The sequence below is a fragment of the Lithobates pipiens genome, unplaced genomic scaffold, assembly GCF_037356315.1.
Source record: "Lithobates pipiens isolate NorthernLeopardFrog02 unplaced genomic scaffold, aLitPip1_a1.2 Scaffold_8, whole genome shotgun sequence".
NCBI classification, from domain to species: Eukaryota; Metazoa; Chordata; class Amphibia; order Anura; family Ranidae; genus Lithobates; species Lithobates pipiens.
The window spans coordinates 275,689,772-275,710,982 of NW_027507903.1; the positions used below are offsets into that span (position 1 = coordinate 275,689,772).

General features: G+C 42.2%; 1 protein-coding gene across 1 annotated transcript in view; it reads right to left on the reverse strand.

Annotated features, from left to right (window-relative positions):
- Window positions 1–21,211, reverse strand: part of LOC143962680 (dynein axonemal heavy chain 3-like) — a 2,426,925-nt gene that overhangs the window by 1,366,720 nt on the left and 1,038,994 nt on the right. Inside the window, exon 34 of the mRNA XM_077472045.1 lies at window positions 7,062–7,284. Coding sequence (XP_077328171.1) covers window positions 7,062–7,284 — 223 coding nt within the window. The remainder of the gene's footprint in view (window positions 1–7,061; window positions 7,285–21,211) is intronic.

The window sequence follows — 21,211 nt, forward strand, 5'->3', positions numbered from 1 at the left end:
CTGAAGTGCTTCGGTTCAGGTAGACTGATTCTGGGTGGAGATTTTAACGTACCCCTTATACCGACTGAGGATACTTCTAATGGCAAAACCGCCATCCCTTACAGGGCTCTTAAGAGCATTAAAAAGCTCCTGCATTCCCTGAGTCTGGTAGACACATGGCGTCACCTGAATCCGGAAGGCAGGGACTATTCCTTCTTTTCCATTCCACATAACTGTCACTCACGAACAGACTATATCTTCGTTTCTCAGAGAGATTTGTCGCAGCTGAGCACTGCCCACGTTGGGATACAATCCATCTCTGACCACGCTCCAATATCTGTGTCCCTAGACTGGACAAACACCCCAGCCAGACACGCTACGTGGAGACTGAATTCGTCACTACTAACAGACCCCACGCTACTACCGGACTTGGTTTCCTCCTTAACTGAATTTTTCAAGCTAAACATTACACCGGGGATGAACCCCTTAGTGATCTGGGAGGCTCACAAATGTCATATTAGGGGCGAGCTGATACGTATGGGAACTCGTAAAAAACGGGAGAGAGACAAAATGATTAATGACTTGACCGCAAAAATTTGATCCCTTGAATCGTTACATAAACGCTCCCTTACAGTAAACTCAGCAGAGTCATTACTTGAGACACGGAAAGCTCTTAAACAGCTTCTAGACAACACCACCAGAAGGTTCTTATTCTTTAGAAAGAAAGTCTACTACGAACACGGGGACAAAACGGGTAAAGTTCTGGCGAGGGCCCTAAACACTCGAATAGCGCACAATCACATCAGAGGTATTACTGATGGTGACGGGAAGATAGACATAGAAACTGAGAAGATTGCCCAACACTTTCAAAAATATTATACAACCCTATACAACCTCCCAAACCAGCAGAGACCGCCAGATTTGGGGGCAGATAGGGCCCAAGCTATTCGGAATTACTTAGATGCAGCGAATCTCCCCAGACTCGACGAAGAAGACAGCGTCCAGTTGGACAGACCCTTCGACGACTCCGAAATTAAGACAGCCATAAGAGAGTTAAAGACGGGAAAGAGTCCGGGGCCAGATGGGTTTAGCGCCATTTATTATAAGACATTCACAGAGATTCTACTCAACCCTTTTAGAGATGCAATGAACTCTTTGACAACCCAGAGACCGAACTCAAACGATTTCCTGTCCGCCTTTATTACTGTTCTTCCCAAGGAGGGGAAGGATCCTCTTAACTGCTCCAGTTACAGGCCCATATCCCTACTAAATACGGACGTGAAGCTGGTAGCAAAGATCTTGGCTAACAGACTGAAACCCCTACTTCACGAACTGATTGGACCCGAACAGGCAGGCTTCATGCCGGGCAGAGAGGCTAAGGACAATGTGACGAAGTCCCTAAACTTGATACATTTGGCGCACCAGCGAAAGATCGAGGGCTTTCTCTTGTCGACCGACGCGGAGAAGGCCTTCGATCGAGTAGCTTGGGATTATATGTTTGAGGCGTGTAGGCGTGCTGGCTTGGGCCCCGGCATGATGGCCTGGATCTCGGCACTGTACTGGAACCCTTCAGCTAGGCTTAAAGTGAATGGTTCATTATCGGAGACAGTGCTTATCAAGAATGGTACAAGGCAGGGGTGTCCATTGTCGCCCCTGCTTTTCATTATTGCTCTGGAGCCATTCATAAGACACACCATCATGAACCCATCGATCAGGGGATTTCAACTCAAAGAGCGAATTTTTAAAATCGCGGCTTACGCCGATGACTTATTGTTCTTTTTAACAGAACCGCACACTTCTATTCCCTCTCTTTTGAACGATTTTGCAAGATTTGGATATGTATCCAACTTCAAAATAAACTACTCTAAATCGATGGCCATGAATGTGTCTCTTCCCGAGGCCCGACTGTCGGTGGCCAGAGCCGGTACCCCCTTTAAATGGGCAGCCTCAGCTATTAAATACTTGGGAATTTGGTTGACCCCCAGACTTTCACTGACATATGCACAGAATTTCCCCCCCCTACTTAAAAGCGTCGAGCAAGACCTCCAGAGGTGGGGATCGGGCTACTTCTCATGGTTTGGCAGGGCGGCCATTTGTAAGATGGCTATACTGCCAAAGGTACTTTACTTGATCCGTACACTGCCCATCAAGATTCCCATGAGCTTTTTCAAATCGTTGCACTCCCTTCAAACTAGTTTTATCTGGTCGCGCAAACCCCCCAGATTGAGAAAGTCTCTTCTGACCAAACCCAAAGAAAGGGGTGGCTTGGGTTTACCTGATTACAAACTTTATTATTATGCTGCGCATATTGCGCGTATCATAGATTGGCATTGTCACGCCCAGGTTAAAGATTGGGTGTTTTTGGAAGAGGAAGCAAGTACGATTACTCTCCAATTCTCTCCCTGGATCCCACAGCCTAGGTATCCCAGATCTATGCTATCCCACCCCACTATAGGCACTACTCTCAATATTTTTCATGTGCTGGCTAAACAACCCGATTTCTCCACCCCTCTGAGCCCCTTAACCCCTATCCGAGATAACCCGGACTTCACGCCGGGTTTACAGAACCCATTACTCAGAACACAGAGACCGAAAAGACCGCTCTTAGCGATGGACTGTTTCAATGGTAACCTGATGAAAGACTTCTCAGACCTCAAGGTTGACAATGACTTGCCACGAATACCACTCTGGACATACTTTCAACTTAGGAGCTACTGCAATGATACCACACGTAGACCGCACTTAACGAGAACAGTGACAGACTTAGAGTCAGTTTGCCTGAAAGGTGAACCCACCCAAAAAACCACTACGCTTGCATATGCATGGTTACGATCATTGGGTCCACGTGAGGACCACAGGCTTAGGGAGAAGTGGGCTCGGGCCATAGGTACGCCGATTTCGGACGACCAGTGGGATAGGGCCTGCATTTTCTCACACAAATGCTCATTGAGCACGAGGATGCAGGAAACGTCCTACAAACTGTTGACTCATTGGTATGCCACCCCGGAGAGAATCCACAAATGGTTTCCACACTCATCGGATAGATGTTGGCGGTGTGAACAGGAGGAGGGTACTTTACTCCATATTTGGTGGCAATGTGACCGGCTACAACAGTATTGGTCAGGGGTGAAGGAGCTGATTGGGCGGATCACGGAGACCAGTCTAAGACTAGATGCGGCTTGCTGTTTGCTACACATCACCAACACATCTTTTAAGAAATACAAGAGGTCGCTCACCAGACACATGATAAACGCAGCCAACTCTCTAATCCCACTATACTGGAAATCCAAAACCACCCCTACTATAAGAGAATGGCTGCTTAAAATTGCGTTTATCTGTGAGATGGAGGACACGGCAGCCCAATCTGATGAGCGAGTGGATGGTTATCATAAGACCTGGTCTCCGTGGTTTGCCTTTAAATACTCCCAGTCTTTCGGGGACTACATGGGCCGAGATCTGGCGGCCTGATGAGAGGAGGGGTCCTGACAATTAGTTCTCTACTACTCTAATAACGCACTAACATTGCTCATGTTCACTTACTGGAGCTTCCGGAACAAGGCAAATTTTTTTTTTCTTTTCTTCTCTTTCCTTTTCTCTATACTCTCTATTTCTATCCTTGTATATGTCTATACCTGGTTTCTTCGATAAATTACTAGCCTCTTTAGATACGTCTTTTAGCTGTTCATTGAGAATGAAGGGTTCCTGAAGGAATCCGGGGTTGGATGATGACTTGCCCTTCTGGGTCCGGCTGGGCCTACAATGGAGGGACTTGATGTATTAGATGATACCCCAATAGCCGACTATGGAATGTTATCGACACAGTTTACATCTTGTTAAGCATTGTTTCGTTTACGCAGTGTCTTTTGCATAACCTTGTACTATTTGTCTTTATTTGCCAATAAACCTTTCTTGAATGATAAAAAGCTATGGCAAAGAATTTACCACCACATTGTGGCTATGCAGACCAGCAACCTGATTTTCCACTGAGGAGACATGTGGCACAGGTCCATAGTGGCCTTTTCCCCAAGGTATCTGTTTTAGTGTTGGACTGATTACAGAGTTTGAATGAAGCATTTAACTTCAAACCTTTTTTAGAGGGCTTCTCATCCGGTGGTTTTGAGAGAGACATGTGATTTACAATACACTGTGTATTTTGTTGGATAATTTGTTCCATATCTAACCCACCATGTGGCTATTCTTTAGCTTTAGCCTATTATATACAGGTCCACGTTGGGTCCCACAGCCTCTTCTTTTTGCTCTTTCTCCTTTTTCCTGCCTGCTAACTGCTGACATTTTTCCAGTTGTATCCTGTTCTCCATTTTGATGCATTTCACATCTCTGTTTTTGCACTTCTTGTATTCTACTGCTCTATATTTGATACTATTTCATCTTTAAAGGTGTGTTGTACTTTGTATCATTGACATAACTGTATACTGTCATGATTTAATGTATGTGCACTATTTGTTGCTTTCTCTACTGTTCAGGGCACATGCATTATGGGTTCTTTTTCCATCTTGCCAGAACATATTGCCCACTTTAGTGTGTCGGCAGCCTCGTGACATCTGATGTCATAGCAACGCAGGTGCGTGGTGACACTAGATGCCGTTTGTGTCGGGGGATCATCTGGTTGATGTTTTTCTTATGCACACTTTGAACACAGGTGCTGAAATGATTTACCTCTTGATGGGGCCTCCAGTCCACTCACTGCAGGCACTGGATGTTATTCACGCCATTGGGCATGTACCTTCAGTTCCTTGCTCCTATATAAAGTGTATTTTAAAACACATTCTGGGATAGCACAGCATCATGGAATGAGTAGAGAAGCTCTGCTTTTGCTTTACAAGTAAGATTTATCCACTTACACTTTCATCCATCTGTTTAAAACCTGTATGATTTGCTACTCATATTCTTCATGTGTGCTTTTACTTGATATGATCAATTTATTTGAATCTTGTTTACCTCTGAAACTTTAGCAGTTCATGCACTACATTTTATACATTCATTCCATGCTATCTATACACCTCTAATAAAGTTTATTTTCATTTTATGCCTGAGCAATAAATATACACACATAGATACATATACATTTATACTTCTTTGTGATAGGACTGTGCATGTTGACACCGGACACCTTTTGTGCTAGGGGATCATCTGGTTGACTTTTTTCCTATGCACAATTTGAACACCCCTTCATAGGGGCCTCCAGTCACCTGGAGTCCATTCACTGAAGACATTGGAAGTTATTCACAGCACTGGGCATGTACCTTCAGTGCTTTGCTTTCATATAAAGTGTACTGCAAATATAGGATGCACACTCTGTTATAGCACAGCACCATGGAATGAGGAGAGGAGCTTTGCTTATTCTTTACAAGTAAGATTTATTTATTTATACTTTCTTCCCTCCCTGTTCAATACCTGCATAATTTGCTGCCTATTTTTTTCACGTGAGGTTTTACTTGGCATGATCTGTTTAATTGAATCTTGCCTTACCTCTGAAACTTTGGCAGTTCATGCACCACATTTTGTACATTCACTTTGCTGCTGCACTGTTCACGTGTGCCTCCCATTGCTACCTATATGCTTCGCTTATGACAATTATTGCACTTTTCTTCGGATTAAATATCTATGAGATGGAATGCCTTGGAGATGCCGTATCTGTTAACCCATTTGTGTAGCATTGTTTACTCAAGATATTCATTATTATGTGAGTATTCACAGATTTCCATGCCTGCCATGTCTCCACTGACCATATACTATCTATATTCACTGTATATTTTGTTTTGTTTTTTTATCCTTTGTTATTGTTTTAATAGAGAATACAGCCTGTTCTAAACCATCCCGTGAAGAAGGAATTAAATATCCACGTATATTTATTCCAAAACATGTTGGGATCTTTGGTGTCCATTGACACTGTTTTGACCTCCAAACTGTGAGATCATCATATGGTCTAGAATTCAGCTGTGCTTATTATAACTTCCATATGAATATCTTTTTGTGTTTTAAGCTATTCTATGCAACATTTATGTCATTTTTTGGGTATATATAATTTTGCAGTCAATAAATTTGTACTTTACTATACTTTTTTCTACTCTGTATCTGATATATTTACTTGCGCACACAATTTCTAAGTACACCACCATTTTTCTCTCTCTGTGCATTTTGGGATGAGGCATATGATTCCAGTAAATGACTTACAGATGGACTTTTTTCATTAATATTCTCGACATATTGGCAAAGGAACATTGGCCCCCTTACTGATAAAGCATGTTCCAATATTCTTATTAAGGTAGGATAAGTATCTCTTTCTGCATCTCAGAGACATACCCAAATTTTTATTATATATTTATAAAATAGTTAAGTTCTAAGGGTTGTATAGGATAATATATATATATATATATATATATATATATATATATATATATATATATAGAGAGAGAGAGAGAGAGAGAGTATATATATTTATAGGCAGATTAGTGTTTATAAATATTTACGTATTCACTGCGTGTTAATGGAATGTCTAACTAATAAGATAACTGGAGACGAGAGTTTTGTTTAATAAGTTGTATCTATGGGTTGTGTACAAGTAAAAAAAATAAAAGTTTAATAAAGATCCTTTGAAAAAAACACAGGGAAAAGTGGTTTTCCACTTCAACACAAACGTCCTTGTTTGGCTTTGCATTCCATGTTTTTCACAATACCAGAGGGCTAGAGCTCCTCTACAGCCCCCAAAATGTAAACTTAACTTTTTCAAGTCTTTGGGTGAGGGTAGAGTGGGGGGGGGGGGGTCTTTAGAGATGAAACAGCCTAATTTTGCAATTTTATTGAAGCAGCTATATTCTGTACAACATGAATCCAGCCCTGGTTACCCACTGAAATAAATGACATTTTCCAAACATCTGGTGGATGGTGAGAAAGGGGAGATAAATCAAGGAGTGCCCTCCATCATCAGTGATAGGACTATTTTGGTACCCAAAATAGGATCAAGGATGTTGACTTAGGAAAAAAATCATCTGCTGCTAGACATAATATTTCAAAAGTGGGGAGCCTGTATATTATATAGCAGTAATATGATAAAGACCTACCATCAATCCACTCATGAGAAACTGGATCAAAGCTGCCGTATAACTGTCCTATTGTGATAGCTTTTGGATTAATAAATATATAGTCCACTCCATGTTCATCCATTAGGCCTTTTGTTTCCAAGTCTTTCAGAGCTCCTGCAAGGACCTTAAGTGCACATGTTTTTCCCCCAAGTGGACTTCCAATTAACATAAACCCATGTCGCACTAGCATCATTTCATATATCTGCAAAAAAATCAATATTATGTTATTTTTTTAACACACTGTTTAACACACTGTTAACATATTAACAATATGAAGATAAAGGTCATTGCAACTGTTATGGATTTCTTTTGTTGAGACACCTAAATAAAAAATAATTCTGCATATGCAGGAACAGATACACAGGAACGCCAGCCACTGTGCTTAAAATATCCATTTTACTAAAATGTATTATTGTATTCTATTTTATATAGGAGATAAGAAAAGGGGTGGTTGTGAGATGTTATTAAAAATTAGAAAATAGAATAATGTCACATTTCATATGACATCAGCTATCTGTAAAAGTTGTAAAATGGAGATGAGAGAGAATGAAAACATTCTAGGAAAAGTTTTGTGTGTGTACGACAAGGACATTGTGTTTCTTGTGCTTTAAATTAACAATACGGTGTAATTCTTTGTCACAACCAATCACATTTTTACATTTTTCAATTCCATGTCTCATGTTCATGGATGTTTCAGGGATAAAATATGCTCAGCATAAAAAAACACTTTCATTTTTCTTTGCCTCTGGTAACGTAGACCCCTGTAATCATTTAAACCCTGATGCTTTTGTGCATTTGAGTTTATGCATGTACAATGCATTTTCTTGGATGCAAAACCTTAATGTCCTAGAAATGTGTTGTACATGCATGCATGGGTAAACACCAATGCACAGAGGACTTGACTTTTACAGAGGTGTAAAGCCATTCACTTCTATGTTTGGCTGTCTACCCCATCTGCATGTCCATGAGCATAGACAAACACTGTGTTTTTATGCTAAAAATATTTTATTCCAAGAAAACCTTAGTGCGTATGTAGCCAAAAGCTTTAAATGAAAGGCTGCACTTATTTACTACTACATACAGTGCATTGAAAAAGTATTCATATCCCTTGACATTTTCCACATTTTGTCATGTTACAACCAAAACCGTAAATTCATTTTATTGGGATTTTATGTGATAGACCAATACAAAGGGGCACATAATTGTGCAGTGGAAGGAAAATGATAAATGGTTTTCACATTTTCTTTTACGGATAAATAACTGAAAAGTGTGACGTGCATTTGTATTCAGCCCCCTTTACTCTGATACCCCTAACTAAAATCGAATTGAACCAATCAGAAGTCACCTAATTAGTAAATAGAGTCCACTTGTGTGTAATTTAATCAATATAAATACAGCCGTTCTGTGAAGCCCTCAGAGGTTTGTTAGAGAACCATAGTGAACAAACAGGATGGTGCAGGCCAAGGAACACACCAGACAATCAGGGATAAAGTTGTTGAGAAGTTTAAAGCAGGGTTAGGTTATAAAAAAATATCAAGCTTTGAACATCTCGTGGAGCACTGTTCAATCCTTTATCTGAAAATGGAAAAAGTACGGCACAACTGCAAACCTACCAAGACATGGCCATCCACCTAAACTGACAGGCCGGGCAAGGAGAGAATTAATCAGAGAAGCATCTATGGTAACTCTAGAGGAAACTAACAATGCACATCACCCTGAACACACCATCCTCACGTAAAACATTGTGGTGCAAGCATCATATTGTGGGGATGCTTTTCTTCAGCAGGGACAGGGAAGCTGGTCAGAGTTGATGGGAATATGGATGGAGCCAAATACTGGGCAATCTTTTTTTTTTCCAAATCTTTTTATTAAGTTTCTTAGCAAAAAAACAAAACACAACACAACAAAACATACACAAGGAGCCAAGAATATGAATAAAAACAGTTTCAGAATGCAATATAGCTGGTTAATCTATAGGAGAAGGGAAAGGAAAAGGAGAAAAAAAGAAAAAAAAAGGGCAAACATTAATTCCTTCTCTCACCAATGGCTCTCACCAAAACTATACTCATATGGAGGTGCACATATTATGGATAGTGGCCCCCATGGGCATTAAATGCTGTAAACTGTTTATTCAGCCACTTACTGTAGCCCACACTATCATATTTACTAGGACAACCCCTATTCATATAAGTATCTCTATATAAAGGAAGATTATTATTTACCAATTGTTTCCAATATGAGAGCGTAGGAGACTGAGGTTTCTTCCAATGCAGCGCAATGGCTTTTCTTGTTTAAAATAATGTTATATTACCAAACACTCGCTCAGACACTGTAGGAAGAATAGTCTCTATCAAGCCCCATAAACAGACATTGAAACCGGCAAAGGAGCAGAGGTAATAGAATTCAATAAATCCACAATTTCCAACCAAAAAATAGCTATATATGGGCAAGTCAAGAAGATATGTGTAAAATCCCACTGAGTCTCGCTAACACTCTGAAGAGCACACAGGATTTATCTATGTGGCGTGATATATGCTCTATGTAAAAATTTATATTGGATATTACAATCTCTCAAAGATATCAACAAATGCAAAGGGAGATCCCACACACCCCTCCAATCCTCCATATCTAAATCTGGTATGTCTCACACCCACCTAGCTCTAAGAGCCTCTAATGGCAAGATAGAAATTAACATAAGGTGAGAATACAATCTCGAAATAGGTTTATCAAGACACTTGGACCTAAGTACTAGTTCTAAAGTAGATTGTCTAATCGTTAAACTATCCCATGGAAATTGTGTATGGAAAGGATGATGAAGCTGAAAATATCTAAATAGATGGGAATTTGGAACATTAAAATTCGAAGTGAGTGTAGAAAAAGTGGATCATTTCCGATCAATGACCACCTTCCACGGCAGGGAGAAGGGCTACTCAAGGCAACTATTTCCCCCACCAAGGCATGTTGCCTGGGTTGGGGACACCTCAAGGACTCCGGGGCATGTCAAAGAAGCGGCAGAAGCCCCCTGCACCGCGCCACCTGACACATTATTATTCGGCCGCCGCCATGCAGACAGCCCAAGATGGCGCCGGCACAGGGATCCCTCGCCGAGCTTCTCCCAGCCCTCCTCGCTCTAACAGGCCGCCACACTCCCAGCGCACAGCGGAGGGACGATCCACTGCTCCTGGGAATGAGATGGACACCCTGCCACCGCCACCAGCACCTCTGGGGACACCTCACTCAGACAGAGGTAAGAGTCTGGCTTCATCTCCAGCTCAATCCCCATGTAAAGAGCCTCATGCTAAGAAGCAGCTGTGGTGTGCAGTAGTAGCAGGAGGACAGAGCGCTGACCAGACCCCCTCATTAGCTGCAGTCCCAGTATCAGACAACCCAGTGTCTGAGGCTATGCTAAAAGCTATGATGTTAATGCTCCAGAAAGACCTCCACAGAGAGCTTTAATTCTCAATGTCACAAATCCATGACAGAGTGGATTGTCTGGAGGAGAGAACAGACGCCATAGAAGAAACATTACAAGATTACTCCAAAACCCACAATGAATTGCTAGACGCACATGACCACCATACCGCAGAAATTCACCGCCTAAAATTAAAAATGGCGGATTTGGAAGACCGCGCCAGGCAAAATAATATCAAATTTAGAGGGATCCCGGAATCCATTAAGACACCAGATATTATCCCGTACCTGCAACAACTATTCACAGCGCTAGTGCCACATCTGGGCAACAACTACGTCTTAATTGATCGAGCCCACAGGATTTCCAAACCTACTCATCTACCTGATGACGTCCCTAGAGACATCCTGGCCCGAATTCACTTGTTCCACATTAAGGAACAAATTCTGGCTACATCCAGACTCTCAAAATCTCTGCCTCCCCCCTATGCAAATGTTAAGCTATGTACGGACCTCTCCCCGGCAACGATGGAGCTACGTAAAGCCTTCTCTCCAGTCACTTCCATTCTGCAACAGAAGAAGATTACCTACAACTAAATTAAACTTTTGGTGAACTACCAACAGCAAGTGATCCCCATTCTCAATCCTAAAGATGGCTACAAGAAGTTAACCAACTGGGGTTTCCTCCCGCTACCCCCCAGAGATGCTGACCATACTAATGAACATCTCTCATCACTCCCTGCTGGAAAGGGGTCATCTTCCCATCAAGACCACAACGCTTAGCATTCTGATGGACCCAGTCCTTACAATGATCTCCCTGCCTTGGTCGGATCGACCTCTGCAAGTATACACGCTTACTTCTGTTTACCTTTGTTTACTTGAACTTAAATAACGGTATTGTTTATACACCTTTTTGCACCCCCCAGGTTAGAGGATGCTAAGCACACAACAAGATACCCGTACTGTTACGGTTTTACCCCCCATACCCCCTACTTGGTTGATATTGTTGACCCCTTACTGTGTATTATATTTGCACACCACTGATCAAAGAACGTATTTGAAAGTTACTGTTTTATTTTTCTTGTTTATGTTTGCAGGAGTAGTCTCTTTCTGAGCATCCCCCCCCCCCCCCCATTGTCTTCCCTGCAGGTATGGCTCTCACAATCTCTACTATTAACGCAAAAGGCCTCAACTCCCCTTTTAAACGTAGCCTTCTCTGGAAGGAGGCACTGACCCTCCGCACTGACATTCTCTGCGTCCAGGAGACTCACTTCTCCAAGTCTAACCCCCCCTCCTGTTCCAATAAACGCTACCCTCACACCTTTTTTGCGAATGCCTTATGCAAACAGAGAGGGGTGATGATAGCTGTCAGTACCTCGGTCTACTTTGTTCTACATCACTCTGAGATAGATGAAGAGGGAAGGTTCATAATTTTATCGGCCACAGTGAATGCCCGCCCCCTAACCATTGTTAATCTATATGCCCCTCATGTAGCACAAAAGAAATTCTTTACAACCCTTATGGCCAAACTAACCCCTTACAGATCCTCGGCTCTAGTTATGTGTGGGGATTTTAATGGGCTATCAGATCCCTTATTAGACTCAACCTCCCTCACTACACGCAGACCCTCCGCCTTGGCCGCCATGCTTGCGCGCGAGGACCTCTATGACTCGTGGAGATGCACACATGGTTCAGAAAGAGACTACACCTTCTTTTCCTCCCCCCACCAGTCCTATTCAAGAATAGACTTAATTATCATGGATAAACATCTGCTAGAGTCAATAACTGACTCACGCATATGAACTATTTCATGGTCCGACCACGCCCCAGTCACCATCAAACTAGCCCCTTTATCACAGACACCCAGACATACTCTCTGAAGATTGAACTCCTCTCTCCTTAATGACCCTAAACTTGCCTCACAAATACAATCAGAAATTCTGTTGTATTTCCAGACTAATGAGAACTCCGTTAATGACCATGCCATCATCTGCAATGCTCACAAAGCTTGCCTACAAGGTCTCTTTATAAAACTCGGGGCGCATCAGAAAAAGACCCGTGCAGCCACTACGGTATCCATGCTCCAACAAATTCGTGCACTAGAAAACATTAATAAAACATCCCCCTCAGACAAGATTTCCACAGAATTAAAAAACCTCAGGTCTAAACTCAGCGAACCCCTCCACCTAAAGTTCGACTACTATATAAAGCGTCTCAAACTGCAATCGTACTCCTCAGCCAACAAACCGACTGTCTACATGGCCAAACAACTAAAACAACAACTGACCAACAAAAAAATCTCCTTCTTTACAACCTCTCAAAAAACACGCATTTCCAACCCTCTTGATATTGCAAACAAATTTAGTAACTTCTATCACACTCTCTACAACCTCGTGGACATTGACTCCTCCCCCCCACCCAAGCAGATATCACCAAATTCTTAGCGTCCATCTCACTTCCTACGAAAAAACCCTGAACAACTTGACCTTTTGTCGGCCCCCTTCCTCCCTGAGGAGATACATAAACTCATTAGGAAACTTCCCCTACATAAAGCCCCGGGCCCTGATGGCATTACCAATGAATATTATAAGCGCTATGCTGATCTCATCGTCCCTTATCTCTGCAGAACTTATAACCAATTTACATCCATGGGACATATCCCAAAGGAGTCTCTAGAAGCACTAGTAGTTACTATTCCTAAACCCAGGAAGTCTCCAGATAACCCGCTAATTACCGTCCCATCTCGCTTCTTAACACAGACAGCAAATTGTACGCCAAACTTCTAGCTCAACGACTTGCCACAGTTCTCCCTGAACTAATCCACCTCGACCAAGTGGGCTTCGTCCCAGGGCGGCAGACGGCACAGATGGCACTAGGCGATTTATTGACCTTATTCAATGGGTCAAACGTGAGCGAATGCCTTCTCTCTTCCTTTCCCTGGATGCAGAGAAGGCATTCGACAGTCTCCTGGCCATATATGGAGGCAGTCCTTCCGGAAGGTCGGGATGTCAGGCACCTTCCTGTCAGCCATCCTGGGACTATACTCACAGCCTAGTGCGCGTGTATGGACCTTGGGCATTATCTCGAACCCTTTCCAAATTACCAACGGAACTAGGCAAGGATGTCCCTTGTCCCCTTTAATTTTCGCCCTGGTAATGGAACCCCTAGCACAGACCATTAGAACGAACTCCCAAATCAAAGGTATTAAAGTTGGAGACACGGAACACAAGATTGGCCTCTATGCTGATGATGTCATCATTGCACTTACGGACCCCTTACATTCACTCCCCGAAGTTCAACATATATTAGATTCCTTCAGTGCTGTCTCCATTTATAAGATAAATCATTCTAAATCTCTCATGCTTAATCTTGGCCTAGACCACGAGACCGTCTCTACGATCTCGGTGAAGACCTCTTTTACGTGGGCCACCAATTCTTTTCTTCATTATTTGGGCGTTCCATTAACGTACCCCAGCTCCATTCTAGTGCAAACTAATCTTGAAAACATCGTAGGCAAGCTTACCCACCTCTCCAAGGACCTATTATCCATGCCAGCCTCCTGGGCAGGTAGAATTGCCCAGGCTAAAATGTACCTACTCCCACACATCCTATACCTCTTCCGCTCAATCCCCCTGCCACTCCTTCAAGCCCAACTCAAAAAACCCCAAGGGATAGTTAATACTTTTATCTGGCAACGCAAACACCCCATGATTAAAATGAACACACTCCTAACCCCCACACGCTCTGGTGGACTAGGTGCCCCAGACATCAAAGCATATTACCGAGCCATGTTACTAGACTAACTCAAGCCTGGTGGTCTTCGTAACTACAACCTACTTGGAAACAGATAGAACTCACCATTTTAGCACTTGAACCGATTGAAATCCTGACAGCAATGTGGGTTCATTTTAAACCCCCACGTTACCCATTGGACTCAATTAATGCCTCCCTCAGGGTATGGCAGGCATACTTTCAGAGCACCAAAGAGATCTCTCCAGCAGTCCTTACGCTGGTCCCCCTCAAATCCCTACAAATTTTCTCCCCTGATCTACCCAAAGAGGAATGGGTAAAAGCTGGTATTACCAACGTAGGTGCCTTATTTTCCTCCACAACTCTCTTATCCTTCTCCCAAATACAACACCAATTTCATATTCCTTCAACAACGTTTTTCCTCTATCTCTGGATAAGAGCTATCCTGGAAAACCTACCCCTCTCCACCACGAACTCCCTGATGGACCCCTTAATAAAGTTCTTTGGCGACAAAAATCAAAAATCATGAGGTATCTCACTTATTTATAGTATACTTACCTCACCAGACCCTGAAGTGGTTCCCACACCCAGCGACTACTGGTCATCCAGAGCGCAACAACCCGTACAACCGCAAAGGTGTCAGAAAGCCCTAAATGCCCCCGCACGATTCTCTCATTGCATCTCACATTGGGAATCACTCATGAAACTTTATCACGGCTGGTATTACACCCCGACCAGACTCGCTAAAATCTTCCCTTCTTCCTCACCTAACTGCTGGAGAGGGTGCGGGGATAGAGGCACCCTGTTCCATATTTGGTGGGGTTGGCCTCAGATAAAGCCATACTGGAAAAAAATAAAATCCCTAATATTTCAGGTCTGTAGAATTTCCATCCCACTCTCACCCATTGACTTATTACTAGGAGTGTCTGTGTTCTCTTGGCCGTACCACCTGCACACCCTTCTGACCCATATCCTCATCGCTGCCCGGCTAGCTATTGCAAAAAAATGGAAATCTATACAACCACCATCCTTGAAAGAAGTTCTGGTGCTGCTGAAAACTCACTTTTAATTAGAATATGCCTTCGCTAAAGCGAACCAGAAAACTCAAAAGTTCCATACAGCCTGGGAAACGTGGGTGGCTGACCCAAGGAGCAGCCCACTGAATTGACCAATCCCGATTACCTCTTTTGTTGTTTCTCTACAATCATATGTAACTTGATACTAAACTTTGGAGTACTCTATATTGCCTAAGAACAACTTATGCACTGACTCATCTCCCCTCTTTTCTCCCCCACTCAGTTATTGCCTACAGCAAGCGCTTGATACAATTTCTTGTTATACCTACTGTTTTTTCTTTTTTTTATGTTCTTTTTTTTCTTTGTGTTTACCTCTATTTTTTTTAGAGGTCATGCATTTGGATAGGAAACTGACAATCTTCCCTGACATGTACTCATACCTGCATACCTGTATTTGTTTGTATTCTATTTCAACGATATGTTTCATGCCAGGGTATGCCCATTTGGCAATGTACTGCTTTTACCTAACTTTTTTTTGATAATAATAAAACTTGAAGTTAAATTTTTTTTTTTTTAAATTGAGGAAGAGTAGGATTAAGCCATAAAGGGGCATTTGGAGAAAAAGCACCCTTGGGATAATGCTCACACCTAAGACCAGCCTCCCAGGCTCACATAGTAATGAGCATTGAAGAAGTCAACTGATATTGATATAAATAAAAGAGCCTTAAGAGCATCCATAGAGCCAACTACTGCCGCTTCCACCCAGGTAGAGGAATAGAGGGTATTTATATATATCCGGAAAAGCTAGTCTTCCCTGCTCGCAAGAAGGCATCAGAGTGGTTCATTTATATCTGGGGTTTTTCAATCAATGAAAAAAGTTGGTTTAATTTTGTAAAAAAGGACATAGGAGACCACTGGAAAGAGTGTCTAAATAAGTAAATGAATTTTGGTATAATTTTCATTTTTAAAAGATTAATACGTCCCAATAAAGACAATGGTAGAGACTTCAATACTTTCAATTTTGACCCAATATCTCCCAAAATCGGAGTCAAATTGAAGGGAATAAATTCAGAAGCTTGGTGGGTAATTACAACTCCTAAGTATTTGAAATTCTCCACCCACTGCAATGTGATATCTTACATTACTGTGGGCCCCTATATTGGAAACAACATAGACTTATTCCAATTTACCTTCAACTCTGTGACTATTGAAAAAAAGTCCAATATCTTCAAAGCCCCTTGGAGAAAGGGTCCAGCATCATTTAAAAATAGTAAAAGGTCATCTGCGTACAAGGTCACCCTCTCCTCCAGCCACCCAATCTGCAATCCCTTAAAATAAGGGAGGTGCCTAAAGCCTCCGCCTCAGGCTCCATAGCAATAGCAAAGATGGATGGAGAGAGAGGGCAGCCCTGCCGAGTTTCCCTAAACAATGAGAAGGCAGTTTACAAAATACTGGGCAATCTTAGAACAAAACCATTTAAAGTCTGCAAAAGGGTTGAGACTGGGGTGGAGATCCACCTTCCAGTAGAACGACGACCCTAAACATAGAACCAGAGCTACACTGGAGTGATTTAAATCAAAGCACATTCATGTGTTAGAATGGCCCAAAGTCCAGACCTAAATTCAATTGAGAATTTGTGGCAAGACTTGAAAAGTTCTGTTCACAGACACTCTCCATCCATACTGACAGAGCTTGAGCTATTTTTCAAAGAAGAATGGGCAAAAATGTCACTTTCTAGATGTGAAAATTTGGTAGAGAAAAGCCCAAAAAGACTTGCAGCTGTAATTGCAGCAAAAGGTTATTTTACAAATCTCAATAAAATACATTTAAGTTTTTGGTTGTAATCCTGACAAATTGTGGAAAATTTCAAGGGATATGAGTACTTTTTCAAGGCACTGTATGTAACTGTTGTTTTTTTTCTCTTGTGGAAGGGGCCCAATGTATTAATGAGAACCCTTTTGAAATATAAGTAAACATAGTATATAGCAATTTGCTTTCACAAAATTCCCGTGTCTTTTATACCAATCCTCCATATCAAATCATTCCTTGTAGTTGTGCATATGATATATACGGGATGGACACACAGCAGCTCACATGCAATATAAATACATTCTGCTGCTAATAGAAGAAGGCACACTGTTCACTCTGCTAAATACTGCCCACCCCACAGTGGCAAACATTGAAAGAGAACCAGAAGAACATTTCAAAACTTTAGAAGGCACGTAGAGAAGCAGGGTGTGGGGACTGATAGGGCTTATAATATCAATTTGAATATACTGTATGTCTTCTACTGCCTAGGGTGGTATACATAATTTTGTAGGATGACTGCATACTGAGTGAAGGTGTACTTCTGAAAAAATATTGTATATTTATGGATGGGACTGGGATATATTGCTGACTGAGGATATTATATGTGATATACGTGTTTAATGTTTCTGATTTATGCAGATTGCCCTGTGGAAATAGTACATAGCTACATGGCATCTTTGTTATGTGTTATATTCTAACATGGCACCTAAGAAAATTGTTATTTGGCAATACATAACCTTATTGGTATCGTAAATTGATATATGGCATCTAAACACCTGTATAACAAGGTACATTAAAAAAAGGCACTTTTGTGACATGGCCACTATAATAACATTGCATTTCAGGTAATGCTGCTCCTATGATAACATTGCACTGATTCTAGCTTTGATAATAGTTGTTCATTCTAATTTCTTGTGCATTTAGATTGCATAACAGTAGTTATGTTTAAATTGCGGTTCATGGATGAGACCCACCCTTACAGGCTCCTGAGCAGTAAACCCACCCGTTTGTTAAAAATTTGTGTCACAGTCTCTGTACCTCCTTGACCCTTACACCCCAGAGATCTGTCCCCTGCTGGAATCGTTTGTGGTGTGGTTGTATTCCATTGTTTGTGTCGGTCTTGGAAGAACTGTATATTATGGGATGGATGTCCATGTGGAGGGAGGGTGAACTCTTCCAGCAGCCCCTGCTGATGAGCTTGAATACACCTGATATGTGTGGCTATTGTCATTTTATAGTTTATCCCGTCCTTTTTCCAAGGGTGGGAGGGAAGTGTTTGTGACGGATTTTGATCTGTAGAAACATGTGCTGGAAGAAGGCAGTTGTGTGGTTTGCCTGTCCTGCAGCCTCCATCCAGGGAGTTGCTTACCCTTGGCTGTTTGCCATTTTGAGAGTGGATTACCCTTGGCTGTGTGCCATCCTGAGCGTGGATTAACCCTGTCATCAATTGCGCTGTTAGTAGAGCCAATTTTATTCTTATGTAACCAAGACTGAGTACGGACTACCCCTACTTGCCAGAACTCTGTTACTTCCTTTGTTTGGCCAGCCTGGCACATATTACCCTTTATCAACACGGACTCTTGCTTTGCCTGGATGTGATAGCTGCTACCTGGCTGTGTGTTAACCCTGCTACTGTTAAATAAAAAGCTTTCTTACTTCTTTCCTACTCTCCGCATGTGTCTGTTACACTAACATCTCTGTTACAATTAGCTTTACATTTTTTATTTTTGACTGTGGTTTTAGTTGTACTGTCTTTTACATGAACAATTATCTAAGGTAAAATATTGTTTGTAATGTTCGCACTTTGAAGAATATACAGTACATCAATGCCAATTCTGCTAAACTGATGCACATGTTCTAAGGAAAATATTATTAAGCTTTCTTGACAGATGCTGTACTAATCAAACAGTAGTTTAGCCTTACCCTCTATACTCTAGCCAAATAACCGTGGGGTTGGTGGAGAGAGCACTGTAACTGGCTGTGAAATTAATCCATTTGCCTTGAAAAATGTAAGACTTTAAGATGAGATAAATTACATCTCCCTCCTTGCTGCTTTTTTAAAAGAAAAAAAAAAACAGCACCCCCCCCCCAAACTACACAGCAGACCCCTACCTAAGGTTCTGTTATGTATTGTGTGTCAATTTTGGAATCTGAAAGAAGCTGACAATGTACTTTTTTCTTTACAATTGTCATTTTTACTGAAGCATTTCCTACAGCAAGAATGAGATATAAAAGTCGGGTACGAATGTGGGCAGGAAACTTAGGTGCCATTCACACCTGAGCAATCCTGCCCACAGGTGGAATTGCTGTGATTGTGCTTGTGATTCCAAATCATGGGATGCTTGTGAGATGCTATTACATCTTAATGGCACCCCAATCGTAGTGAGATTTTGCTGCAATAGAGTAATTAACAGGCAGCAGGTTACAGACTAGGACCCGGGACATACTGTGAATATAGAGTCCAAAATACACATGATCCCTATCCTCTCAAAATGACAGGTTGCAGAGCATACTGGAAGATTTTAAAAAGACTACATGGAAGAAAACATATAAGTATACTTGGAAAGTGGAGGATCATTAGGAATCAATTCAAAAGAACTAGGCTGCAAGTTGAAGGAAAGGACCTTCAAGTTTTTATTCTCTCGAATGCCATGCACAAACCAATAAAGGCAGGGCCCCCCTTTCCCCAAAGCACCCCCCATGTTGAGGGCATGCGGCCTGGTACGGCTCAGGAGAGGGTGCTCGCTCATCCCCATCCCCTTTCCTGACCGGCTGGGCTGCATGCTCGGATAAGGGTCTGCTATGGACTTTGGGGGGACCCACACACCATTTTTTCCATGTAGGGGTTCCCCTTTAAATCCATACCAGGTGACGGGACTAGAGAGGTGTCAATCTCGCCAATGGAGGCGGCAAAATTCACTTCCTTTGCTAGTCCCAGCTACCTGGAGTCACGTTCAAAATTAACAAACTTTACTCCGTGTGTGGGCAAGTCCGTTCATTTCAAAAGTCCGGCGGACTCCCGCCATAGTCCGGCGGATTGTCTGCCGGACCTAGTACACCAGAAAAGTCAGGTCGTGTGTGGGCAGGTCCGCTCGTTCGGAAAGTCAGACGGACCTCCGCTGCATAGTCCGGCCGGTTGTCCAATGGACTAAGTCCACCGGATAGTCCGATCGTGTGTACGCGGCATAAGTTGACCCAGTGGGAAGCACAAATGTGTAGTGAGGGGCAAACTTATTTCCTTAGCAGCAGCAATCAAAAAAGAGAAAACAGCCAAGCTCGCAGACTTGTTCGCAAAACTCAAAACACTTAAGGAAACACACGTTAGCACAAAGCACTCACAAGGAACTCTTTGATATCTGTACACACATACAAGAAGAACTAGGTCGTAATCTGAAAAAAATAATTAATTCTCTCGCAGAAACTTTTTTATGAATATGGAAATAATTCAGGCCACCTACTAGCCCAATCACTACGTACAAAGAAAGCAAGGAACACAATACACCCCCTGCATTTCCAAAAGGGTCAGACAATTACAAAAAATGCGGTCATTGCAGATGAATTCGAACACTATTATTAATCCCTGTATAACATCAACGCAAACATCCCCAATACTCCCCCTACACAGAAAAGACAAAGTGAGATTCACTAATTTCTGTCCAAATTCTGCAATGGGAAAATCCAAATGGACACCACCAAAACACTTGATTCTCCAATCAACCCAACAGAATGGAAGCAGGCAGTGAAACAACTGAAACCTGGCAAGAGCCCAGGTCCCGATGGCTCTCCGCAATTTATTATAAAACATTTGCAGAGACCCTTCAATCCCCATTTCTCAACACTTTCAATTCCCTTTCTCCTTCAAACTCCCTCACACATGGAATGTTAGAAAGCGCACATGACAGTAATCCCCAAAGGAGGAAAGGACCACACAAGCACTAGCAACTACAGGCCAATTTTGTTACTGAATGTAGACATAAGAATCTTCTCCAAGATATTAGCAAATATACTCCAACCCCTCCTATCATCCCTCCTCTCTCTGGACCAATAGGGTTTGTCCATGGATGAGAAGCCAGGGACAATACCATACAAGCCATCAACCTACACCACTTGATGACACAAAGCCATGTAAAGGGCTTCTTCCTGTCC